General features: G+C 39.7%; 1 protein-coding gene across 1 annotated transcript in view; it reads right to left on the bottom strand.

Moving 5' to 3' along the window:
• Positions 1-12874, bottom strand: part of AGPAT4 (1-acylglycerol-3-phosphate O-acyltransferase 4) — a 59173-nt gene that overhangs the window by 33409 nt on the left and 12890 nt on the right. Inside the window, exon 2 of the mRNA XM_059835435.1 lies at positions 2293-2462. Within this exon, the coding sequence (XP_059691418.1) occupies positions 2293-2462 (170 nt within the window). The remainder of the gene's footprint in view (positions 1-2292; positions 2463-12874) is intronic.

Below are 12874 nucleotides of genomic sequence, written 5' to 3'. Positions count from 1 at the left end.
AAGGCAGGAGAGAGCAAAGGGGTGTCTGAAACATGCCAACACAGGACAGACAAGCACCAGAACAGATGCAGGAGACAGGATGGCATGTGCAAGATTTCAGCAGCAGTGGACACAATATCAGCTTAGTAAGATGTTGGTAGATACCTAAAGTTTGCATAGAAACTTCACAGAGTATAAAATTAAGGAGCAAATATAAAACCCCATTGGCTCAAAGTCCCCGAGCCACAAAATACTGGAGGCTGGGATACCACTTAGAAATCTTTCTGTACATTCGCCTTTTTCTTGTAACTCCTTTCCCAAACATCTGCTTTTAGCTTCTGTTCAAGACAGAGCAAGACCAGCCCTCAGCGTAATGGTTCTTACATTCCTAATTGTGCTGCCATACCAAACCCTGAAGCTTCGCACACTGCAAGTCGTGTAAGGCAGCACAAAGTCAAACCAATCTACACCACCCATGCCTACACATTCATCCACTCCTGCGCTGCTCCAAAGTACCAGTATGCCAATACAGATAATCCATTCAGGAAACCGATTGTGTGTCTTTTTTTTTTTTAAACCTGGCTTAAGGATGAACCTCAACTGGTTGCCCCAACAGGGAAACGCACTGCTTTGCTCTGTAAAGACATCTATGCAAATGAGAGCACATGGGAACTATCTCTTCCTGGAACAGTTTCTGGGAAGTAAAACCACAGTACGTTACTCAAGACTGAAATAGTTTAAAAATTAAAAACAAAACAAAACATGTATCAGTCCCTAAAAGAATCCTAAGATTAGCAAAAATACAAACTCAGAATAATTGTAAGCATCTAAAATACAGGAAAAATTATTTTCAGCTAGTGCAGCACAGTAATTGTCCAACACCTATGCTTTTACATAGTGGGTTTTTCTGTGTAGGGAACAGTATAAAAAAATTAAAACATAATCTTGATTACCTTGGGAAACTATAAAAAAATGGTTAAAACTAATGAGATTCAATCCAACCACACAGCATCAATGTAAAACAAGGGATTTTTGACCTTGTAGGCCCCTTTACTTTTCTACAGTGGTGCTTTCTGAAGAAGCACCTGACCCTCTAAAACACAGCTTTATTTAGAGAACTGTAGCCATTAGGCTTACAAAAGTAGATAGACTATACTAAAGCACCACTGTATAACGAGCACATAGAAGGGAGAATGTTTTTGGAATGTACATCTGTCTGCCAAAACCAGGTTTCCCTACATCCCCTGCTGTCTCATGCTATCCTCCCGCTCTGTGCTGAAGTCCTAGATGTGACGGTAGAATTGTTCCTCAGTAATCAGGAACCAACAACCATTTCGGTAATATGCAGGGCCTTTAATGCTTAGGTTCCTCCAGTTTTAATGCCCCTTTTTATTTTTTTAAGCTGACTGTCATTATTATAATGTGAAAGTGACTGGAATGGTGCCTAAATGTCCAGAAAATGCAAAGAGCCCAAAGGAAAGGACACAAAAAGGTCATAGGTTCACACAGTCCAAGGGCAGGACTTTTGACAGTGGCCAGTAGCAAAGTTAGAAAAGAATGGTGCAGAAGACCGCCAAAACGAGGTATTAGTCTGCTTTCTTAGGAAGGAGGAACTCTTATCTAAATCCCTTGTAGGTAGAGAATGTTGTCAACACCACAGAATTAAGTCAAGCTGGCTTGACTTAATCATCTCCATGAGCTTACAGGGGGAGGGGGGAGGAACCCCACCCTGAAAACAATGCCCATGTACTCCTAGCCTAATGTAATAGTGTATTTAACTATGGATAACTCATTCCTCCCCCACCTCTTACTAGCTATAACCTATAACTGCTTTCACTTGAGATGGCAGCTTTTCGATTCTGAGAGACAGAGACTACATCATTCAAACACTAGCTGTGGATTCGTAAAACTACACTGGAGAAAGCAAGCAAATGCTACAACTTACTGGGAAAGAATCACAGAACAGCTCATCTTTCTGCAGCACAATGAACCGTAATAGTTACCTAGCAAGCACACAGAGAGAAAACTGTAATGACCTCCACAGGTTTAAAAAAAAAAAAACAAAACACAAAACTCCTTCATCAGCTTTAACTGCAATGCTTTTAAAATTTCTGTGAATGCCCCAGCAATCTTGTCCCAGTATTTCACATACCTGCACGGCATTGCTTTAGGTTCACCTCTCTAATTCTGGACAGTGGCTGAGTGAAATTTGAGCACAGATCTGTAAACTTTCAAAAACACAAAGAATCTGTTCCCTCCCCCCCCCGGCATCCAATAAGAGGAGGTTTATTTTAAATGCTAATCAAAACTCACCCCCAAGACCCCAAATCTTTCACAAAAGTTCCAACCACAGAGAAAGTCGATTTCAAAGTTGTGATTAAGGATTACGATGGCATTCTCCTTCCCATACTTGTGGTAACTCTCTGGGTCAGTGTAGAGGGTACAATCGGTGCCTGACCACCATTCCAGCAACATCACCATCTCTGGAACAAAGAACAAGAAATACATGAATGTACAAAGAATATGCAAAGCCACAAATTAGTAACATTGAAAAGCATCAGTCACCTCAACAGTGCATGGCAAAGAAAGGGCTGTAAAGAAGTTGAAACGATGAACATAAACCACACAGTCACACTTATTGGTACAGCAAGGTGAGGGGTGCAGGGGAGAGAAGGGAAATAAGGAGACTGCATGGAAAGAGGGAGCAGAAATTTTCCACAGTGGTATTTAGGAAAAAGGAGTTTCATTTATTTGAAAACTGCAAATTCAATTCCACCAATTATTTTATCAAAATACATGTAAATTAGCATTTATGGTTTACAATAGTACAACAAAATTACTTGAAGAACAGAACAAGCTTGTAGGAGAAACAAACACACCTAATTCCTGCCACACGCAGGTCCTCCTGCTCCTCTAAAAACTGCACAATTACAGACCAGAAAGGAGTTTGGACAAGACACCTGGAACCAGGTCTGTTACATGTACACCTTTTACATCATCCATTTAACTTGTCAGAAGTAACAGTCATATGCCCTGCTACAATTGATGCAGTCTACATTTGACAGTGGTGTATCAATCATCCAGAGCAAAGACAATAGCTTTTAGCACACATTCACAATTTTACATCTTTTTAAGGGTGTAGCTTTCTATTAGATTTGTATTGAAAAAAAGCCCTCCACCGCCCAAAACACAGCAAAACTGAATAATAATTGGGGGGAAAAAAACCCCACACTGTACTTTGCAAACCTTTACAGAATTTACAGCCACATCCTGGGGCAGAACACAATCACATAAAAGAAAGTATGTTAGTGACAGGATTAGTTTGTCTTTTGCTTAACTACGAACCCAAGTAAGACAAGAAATGACTGCCAGATGGGATTTTCTGTTCTATAACCTCTACTGCCATTAAACCTATTGCCTAAAACAAACAAGTAGTGATGATGACTGTGAGGCCCTCTTGAAGAAAATGCCAACTTTACCCAAGAAAAGAACAACTTCAAAGCCATCCCACTTCAAGGGTGGTTTTTTTATTTTTGTCTTTTCCTAAGGAATTTGAACAAAACTAGTAATACATCATGAATCTCACTATACAGGTGTGCCACATGCATAGAGCTCTTCAGGTACATATTTTCAGTCTCAAATATATTCTAATAAAGCATAAACAAAAATATTTCTATATGTGGTTTGATTCTTCAGGCTCCACATAAGCAGAATTTTTGTTGGAATAAATAATGTAGAATAGGTCCTTATTCCTCACCTCACACGCCCATTTGTCACTGACGTGCTCACACAGTTGCTGCAGAAACACAAAGCAGGCACTGAATGCCTCTGTATTAAAGACAATAAATACCATCTGCAAGCCTTTAAGTTCTTAACATGTTTCTTCCCCTCACCTTCCCTGCTCTTTCTTTCCCCTTCTTCCCAGCCTCCTTTCTCTTTATGGTTCTCAAGCAATGATTCGCAATGTCAGTTTGCGCTACTCTTGCATCACGCCACCAGCCTACTTCCACAACCTGCCACAGAAATTTATTACCCAGAAACTTGCTGCGGTGGCTCAGCAGCGCAAGGTCACTCATACACACTCTCCTTCCCTCCTTCACAGTGTAGACGATCGGTGCAAGTTTCCTCCTTTTTGTGTATCAGTCAGACTGTATAACTAAAAATCAATTTATATAGGGGAAATAAAGATTCTCTTGCTCCCAACCAGGGCTGGTCCAAGATCTCTAAGGCTTTTCCCCACCCCCTTTCATGAGGTTTTGGAGTTTGAACATCACAACTGAGGTGGTAAATACACATTCACCCACGTCACGGGGGTTCCTACCTTGCAAAGCAACTCCTCAAGTGACACTTCCACACAATTAATGCAAAGGAAGGGGAAAAACCAAAAGGACTTGAAATCTCTCATCCCTGCTTTGAAGGCAGAGTCCCTGCAGTACGTTACAATTAGCTTCAGGAGACGCTGATGATAGGGAGAAAACATGCCTTCAGATGCCTAATATGGATACTCTGCCTGCTTAAGAATTTTGAGGTTTTCTACCTTTCTGGAATAAAAAACCCTCACGCTGCTACACAGAATGGCCCCTACCTCCTGTAAGAGTAGACTGCTTTCTAGCCCTTCAGTGCACAAATCTGAACTGCCTCAATGCCTGCACTTATAGAACAAATAACTAAAAAGAATACATCTCCAAGGCTGACCCAAACTATAACTAGTCATATGAAAAACATCTAAGGGAAGAAACACACAAAGTTTACTGAGACTTGTTATTTTCCACCTCAAAGTTTTGCAAGAATGAGTCATTAAAGCAGTTAACGTTGTTGTTCTATAGAAGTTATTAGTAATTACTTTAGCTAACTGTTCTTGATAAGCCACGGAAACATTTGCTTACAAGATTAACCATAAAATGCGTATTTTAAAATGCAACTAAAAGCACAGTTTTGTATTGACTCAGTAAGTACAGTAATTTGAAGATCTCAAGTAGGTACGTAACCTGTTTTAAAGAGCAAAATAAATGCTTCCCCCTGACATTCTTCATTTTCTTTAACCTATGTATCAAGGCAACACCAAGAAAGAGAACTTAGTAAACTCTCCAATACAAATAAAAAGCAAGACCAGTGGGCAGCTGTGACCACCATTTCAAAGACCAGACAGGGTGAATGGCTACGTGATGAATAAGTACATTGCATAGAAGACTGGGGAAGGCATTTAAAAAAAAAAAATTAAATATATGGCTAAAGACAGGCTAACAGTGTAGTCCAGTCCATGCCTGTCTGTGGAAGAATGACTTACAATAATAACTTACCACCTTTCCAGATTTTCAGACTACATCTACTAGGTGCACCCCCTAAACATTTTCCATAGAAAGAATCAAATCTACAGGTAACTAAGAAAAGCAAGTCTATTATCTTCTCTGAACTACTCAAAAGCCCTCTGTGTACCACAGATAGAGTTAAATCACTGAATGATACCTAATGTATTAACTGCAAAGCTGCCTAGGAGGTTTTCAAAACACTTCCAAGTATTGATGACTCCACAGCCTCCTTACACAGTCTATTCTAGTGCTTCACTATGCCATCTAACCTGACCAGTCATTTATTTCTGGTCTCCACTCCCTTCTCTGCAGGAGCTTCAAGTAATTACGAGGAAAACTTGAAGGAGGAGTTCTGCTGTAAGCTTGCGCTGATTAGGTACATGAAACAATTGGAGTTCAGAGCTAGAACATTATTACACATCTGCAAGAAAAAAATTCAAAATAACTTACTATTATAAAAAAGCATATAACATATTTCCCGTGAGGGGAACAAAAAGCTAGTTCTTGTGAAAAAAACCTGCAGCTGGGAAGTCAAGCAATACCTTCCCCCCTTCCCCAAGATAAGAGTGAGGTCATTTATGGAGCCCAGCCAGACAAGACATCAGCTCTCCAGCTTCAAGCAGATTCCCTCCCATTCTTTTAGTCTGCATGAGCAATACATGCAGGTGTGCCTGTGAGCACCAATGAGGTGTAATGGAGTAGTCTGGTCCGCCCCAAGACAGAGGTTCTGGTCTTCAACCTGTAGGAAAATGCGTAAGTCAACTGGTTTAAACAGAAGAGAAAACCAAAATCCAGCCCCCTCTTGCCTCAGCGTTACCACCGATCATCTACCCCCCCCTTTACCCTAGCTGGAGATAAAATCACTGTTATCTTTGGACTTCTTTTCCCCTCCTTTAAAGCTGTTTTGCAGCAAAAGGTGGGATGCTGATGAGGGGAAATTTAAATACAAATTTAAAACAAAACCAACCAAACAAAACCAACCAACCAAAACCTTTCTCAATTGGCTGCAGGTCTGCTTTTGGAGATTTTTTTGCCCCAGTCTCAACGAGATGTCCTGTAAGCAACTCCCTTGAATAAGACTTCAATGAATTACATGGCTGTGCTTTTAGGGACAGAAATCACCAACAGAGAGGAAGGCAGGAATAATGACTCTTAAATTCCCCACCCATCACAGCAAGTTACTGGATGTGCTTGCAAGGAAAAAGATGAACACAGCCCAGCCCTTCCATACATTCAGGCCCTGAGACACATTTATTTCAGCATTTGCTTGCAGAAAAATTCTTTTAACATACATCTCTTCACCAACCTTATATTCCAACAAAGACAATGTGCTGCTTTTGCCACAAATACCCGAGGTCAGTATAGCATATGCTGATTGAAGGAGTTAGTACCAACAAACAGTGAAAGACAACATGCCGCTTGGCAAGTTCCCATGACACCAACATTTGCTTTGTATGGGCATGAAACCAGGCAATCGCATCTCTTCCGGATGTGGTTTCTTGTTGCCCAAAACACCACTGGCTTTTTCCTACTATGCACAGGAGCACTACCACAGAGGAACTGCTTAGCAAAGAAAAAATGGTTACAGTGCATCCACTGCAAGTCACTGTGCAAAGGGAACACCAGTCTCGTTTCAACACTTTCTTTTAAGCAACTTCCTATATACACACACACACTGAAAATAATTTTTTCTTCATGCATCCTTGGCCTACTTGTAGTTTTTATTATTTTTAAGCCTGCATATCTTTAATTTAAGAAATACTGTCCCTACTTAGCTGCTTTGAGTAAAACTTCTCACTGTTAAGAATGGTACATTATGACCCTTAGGTTTATTATAAAGACCTCAACCTTCAGTTCTTCATGTGAATTAATTATCAGCAGGAAGAAGATGACAGCCCAAAACAAAGTCCAAAAGCTACCAACTCCAGCTAGCAAGCAATCCCCGAGAAGTTTTTGGGAAGAAGTTACTGATGCTCTTACAGAAGAAGGTTAATTGAGAAGAGGAAACAACATACGTCTGTCCTGAGCACACATGCATGTTTTCCATGTTGGTGGAGTCATATGAGCGACTTCTGCTTCCTCTCAAAGAAAGCCTAGTCTATAATATACTAAAACCAGTCAGAAGATAGCTGGAAAGGATGATTATGAAGTTATGGTTTCTGTCACCTGTGTGACAGAATGCCTGTTTATCTCCAACTAATATAAGTGTTCCACAGACAATTCTCTTTCTCTGTCCTGTATCCCTACTCTCTCCAAATCCACAGGTACCAACCCTTCTTCCTCTCACAGGCTAATGGATGAATAGATAAATTAACCTTTGATCAATGGTTCTCAATCTGAATTTAACCTGAAGATTGCAATTTCTCTTCTAAGGTGCATGCAAATCCTTTCCAGTTTTCCAGGTATGTCAACCGATCTAATAAGAAACAATACTTTTGACTGCAAATCATTTATATTATCCATTTTTCTTAACTCTATCCCAACTGTCTTCAGTCAATCAGACAACATCATCCCAAACAGTAAAGACCAGATACACTACAGACTTCTATTATCCATGCCAACAGGCACTGTCTGTCAGTACTTCATGATGTTTAACAAATAGCACTTCACACAAGTAATCCCTATTTTATTAAATTATTCAGTATTAGATGCACACAAACCAGGAAGTCCAGTACGTTCATCTGTACAAGCACTGACAGGCATAAGAGATGAGTGCTGGGAGAGGAAACATGAAAAGATTAGCTGAGAAACAACTTAAAAAAAGTTGTTAAGTGTTCTGCATTGATCAGTAATAAAGTATTTGATAGCCCTTATCAGTTAGTTTAGCTTGGACTTGCACAGCAACCACTTTTTAAAGAGACAGCCAAACAAATATCATAGTCTGGCACACAGACCCACCCTAGGACAATGCAAAACACCACTTGATCCATCACACATCCCTCTCCCAGCATGCCTTGATCAAGTACGACACTCTATCATGCCTTACCCTGGGGAGTGTGCAAGGACTAACTTCCGTGTCCCACTGATGAAGTTGTTGCAGCAGTAGCAGCTTGGAACAGTACATACTAGGTTACTCCAGTTCTCATTTTGATGGTTAGGGTTGCATATTACTGTCTAAATCCCAAATCAGAAGCTTAAATGAGAGCAGGGTGACCTACTTTAAGCATAAGCAAGTGACAGCTTCAATTGATAGACTCAAAAAAAATAAAATCCAATAATTATGCAGTGGTTACAAATCTAGTCCCAAACTTTTATAATTCCCACCAGGTATTTGAATCTCTACAGTTTCAAGATCTTTCCTGAAACCAGAAGGGCTAGGAGAAACTTGCTCTGAATAAAAGTTGAGAATCTGGCATAACTTCATAAACTTTCAGAAGAAACATCAGCTATTTACAGGACTTACAGCATATAGAGAATAAAGAGCAGCAAATAACTGAAGATGAAAACACAAGTAAAAAACTCACTAGGTAACAAGAAGAAAAAATTACAAATATTGTTAAACACAGGAGCCACTATATGGGCACAGCCAAAGAATTTTACCAGTTTTGACCAGGATTTCAGAGATCAGAAAGAAACACCCAATCCATTTTTAAACTTTTGCATGGTAGAGGCCAAAAAAGAACCCATCTGCTAGTACAGAAAAAGCTAGGAGAGACAGAATGGAAGTATGAGTCAGGACTGCAACTCAAGTTTTAAACAAAGTAGTTTTTTGCTTCTTGTTCCTCAATAACTGAGGCCATGATATTTCTTTTTGTGAGAGGACAGTATGAGTAAGTCAGGTTAGTTTGGATTTAAGTGAATAGGAGAGGAGGGGAATGGATAGATAGTCCATTCCACTGGGATAGACACAGAAGTCTGTTGATGAACCCCATACTTCATTTGATTATGGAAGGATTTTTTTTCATATTATTTGAGAAAAACATATGTTACGGCTTAACCCCGGTCAGCAGCTAAGCCAAGGAGCTAGGAGGAGCTGTACTTCTGTACCAACTATTTCTGAAGCTGCTCAGCCACCCTCATACGTTGCTAATATCTTTTTCCATTCGGGATGCTGCGGGCCTCGGATCCTCTATAGCCCCAGAGGACTGGGATGCTATGATGCCCATCTTGATATATTATTCCCCAAAACTGGATCTCTCATGAAGGTCCTTTGACCCTGCTTTGTTTTATGGCAAAATCAGCTTTCAGAAGAACCCAGATTATTCTCTTCCCTTTCTCAAACACTTCCTCAGCTGTGTTGCCCCAAACTGGGTGTGACAAAGGACTGTTGTGGGTTAACCCTGATCAGCAGCTAAGTGCCACACAGTCACTTGCTCACTGCCCCCATCCCCAGTGGGACAGGGGAGAGAATATGAAGAGCAGAAGCAAGAAAACTCATGGGCTGATACAAAGACCATTTAGTAAGCAAAGAGGAAGAAGAAAGGGGGGAAAAAAAACCCAAAAAGAGTGACGCAAAAGCAATCACCTCCCATAAGCAGACCAATGCTCAGCCTGTCTCGAAGCAATGGCTGCCTTCCAAAAAACAGCCCTCCCCTTTGCTGAGCATGACATTATATGGCATGGAATACCCCCTTGGTCAGTTCGGGTCGTCTGTCCTGGTTGCATCCCCTCCCAACTTCTTGCACACCCTTAACCTATGTGCTGGGGTGGGGCAGACAGTGGAAAAAAGAAAAAGCCTTCATGCTGTGCAAGCACTGTTCAATAACAGCCAAAACTCTGGTATGTTATCAACACTGTTTTAGTTACAAATCCAAAACACAGCACCATACAGGCTATTAACAACAACAACAAAAAAATCCATACCAGCTAGACCCAGTTCAACTATAAAGAATTCACTCTTTATGATTAAATTCTGTCTTTGAATGCTGAGCAGACTAATGACTACAGCTAATGACTAACACAGTCATTCAGTCATTCCTAGCCAGGATGAGAGAAATTTCTTTAGATAAGCAAGAGTGTCCCAACAATAAAACAAACACTTTTGCCCTAGTATCACCAATGAGAAAGCAACAAGGAAGACTGTTGACAAGGAAGCAGTATGAAAATAAAGATAATGCAAAACTCAATCTAATGAACTTCAACTCAGGGAGACCCAGATGACCTACCAGAATACAGAATCAGAGGTGAAATGAAGTCTCATCATAAAAATTATTTCAGACTGAGCACAGCACCACGTTTTTAAAAATAGAGTAGAAACATACTACTAGTATGTAGACTGGTGAGTAGATAAATGATCAGGACAACTACAGATGCAGTAGTCAGGTCTCAGTACTACATGGGAACAAAAACAAAATAAAAACAAAAAAAAGAGTTGCTCAGAAGAGATGTCTGCAAGAGTTGAAATTTAGGAAAACAAACCCTCTATAATTTTTCAGAGGCAGGTCTATATGCCATTATCTGATAACTCTGATTTTGTCGACAAAAGAGAGACTTCAAATTTAACGCACCCAGGCTATACTAAGCCATTCACATGGTACAATAAAAGAAATCGCTATTAAACCAAAGAGAAACTCTAGATTAGTAAACAGCTGTAAAGGAGAACTAAACTAAAAAGTGTAACTGTTTTGGTTGCCTTTTGGTCAATCTGGATAAAGAAAGATCTCCTTGAAGTGTTTCTGAAGACTAAAACATTCAACACAAAATAATAGATTTTGTGGATGATACAAAGTCAGAACCCACTTTAAGAATCAGATGACTTTGAGAGGTAAGCTAACAGAAATTGAATTAATTTTAATAGAACAGATCATTGTGTGATGCCTTGTGGAACTAACAAAATAGAGCCTCATAATTTGGCAATGACAGAGGAGAGAGATATCTGGGAACATTAGCTTGCCACTGAAACTTTCTGCTCCGTATTATGCAGTTCTAAGAAGGAAAAAGATGGCATTAGGATGTTTTTTGCTTGAGAGAAAGGGAATAGCACATTGCAGTACTGAGATAATCTCTGGGCCAGCACATCAGTAGCAGACATCCACGCTCAGGAAGAAAAAACTGAAACAAAGCAGATGCGGACCAGGGCTATCAGAATGACCAGAAAATAGAAAAGCTTGGCTCACTCAAACTATCAAATAAATGCTGAAAGAGGATTGCGTTGCTCCCCACAAATATGGCTTAAGGATGCGGGAGTTTAACAGTGCAGAAAAAGAACAATTTAAGCTAAATGCCACTAGCACAAGAACACCCAGGTCTAAAGTGACTGAAGATACAGATATCTGATATTCTGAAGCTTCTTCTAATTGCTTTGGCAGATAAAAATACCTAACAGCTTTATAAATTGAACAAGATTAATCTTAGAAAGAGTACATTATACTGCTGCTAGAAACAGTACGAATTTATTTCAATGATACAGGAACTGCTTTCTAGTCCTATTTCCTGTCACTAGAAAAAAAGTGACATTTTCCCATGAGACAGTCTTATAGACCAATGTCTCCTCTCTTCCATGACTGCTTGAGAAACACACTGCAGTGCTATGCTACCACAGGCTGCAACGAGCATTCACCGGACAAGGACGAAGCCAGTATCTTGCAGCGATAGGTAAAGGCTTCTGTTTAAGCAGAGCAGCACCAGCCAGCAACCTTTCCCAAAGGAGTTCTCAGCTGAAATCACCTTCCAGGGGCCAGGATCTGAAAATTCAAGTATGCACAAAAGCAAACGTGAACCAAGTTAATAGATGTCATAGTCTTAACTTGCATTTATTCAATCACAATTGACTTCTTTGACATAATGAATCATTAGCATTTCCTTAATTACAGGGCTGTCAACATTGTCCATACTTAGGACTCATACTTTCACTCAGAACAGCAGCCCACACATTCATGTGACTGGGTTTTTTTTGCTGTATGCATTGCTTTGATGTACTAATTAGATCATCTAAAGATTATGGAAGTTATTTGACTCTTTCATGTTTAATCCACATATTTAGGAAGGAAACCTATTTTCACATAATTTCTCTCCTTCTAGCATGTATTCTTACAACAGTCTTAACTTCTACATAAAGCAAGTTTATCCTCTTTAGTTTGAAATCAATCAAAAATTTGGACTTTGGAAAGAAAGCTTTTCAGAACAAAATGGCACGTCAAGAGAGAAAAACGCCGCTATTTTTGTTGCTCTAAATCCATGCCTTCAACATGACTAACCTGCATTTTCAGTTACTGATGAGAAAGGATGTGAATTTATCTCAGAGAAAAATGACTGATGATAAAAGAGACTACCAGCTGCCAAAGAAAGCAATGTCTAGCACAAACTGGAAAAAAAGTGAATTTGATTAGGAATCTGAGCAAAAGGTAATTTAAATACTAAGAAAATCTGCAGTGCTTTTAAATAAAGCCTCTCGTTACTAAGAGTTACATTTCATAGAGGTGTAAACACATAAAAAGATGGAATTACCGTCTCTGCAGAACAGCAGAACAAGAAAACTAGGGGCAACAGCATCTAAGGTTTCTGTACTTTTCCAATAATATTTGCGTTTGGCTTTTGATTTCAGGTAACTAGCACACTCATAAGAAATACCGACGTATTAACAGAAATAATATGCTACAAACAATTTATTTTTAGACTTAAGTCAAGGCAGATAACTTCTAGTTAGT

The sequence above is a fragment of the Gavia stellata genome, chromosome 2 (assembly GCF_030936135.1).
Source record: "Gavia stellata isolate bGavSte3 chromosome 2, bGavSte3.hap2, whole genome shotgun sequence".
Classification (NCBI taxonomy): Eukaryota; Metazoa; Chordata; class Aves; order Gaviiformes; family Gaviidae; genus Gavia; species Gavia stellata.
The sequence above is the reverse complement of the archived record's forward strand: the minus strand, read 5'-3'. Positions and strand labels throughout refer to the sequence as shown.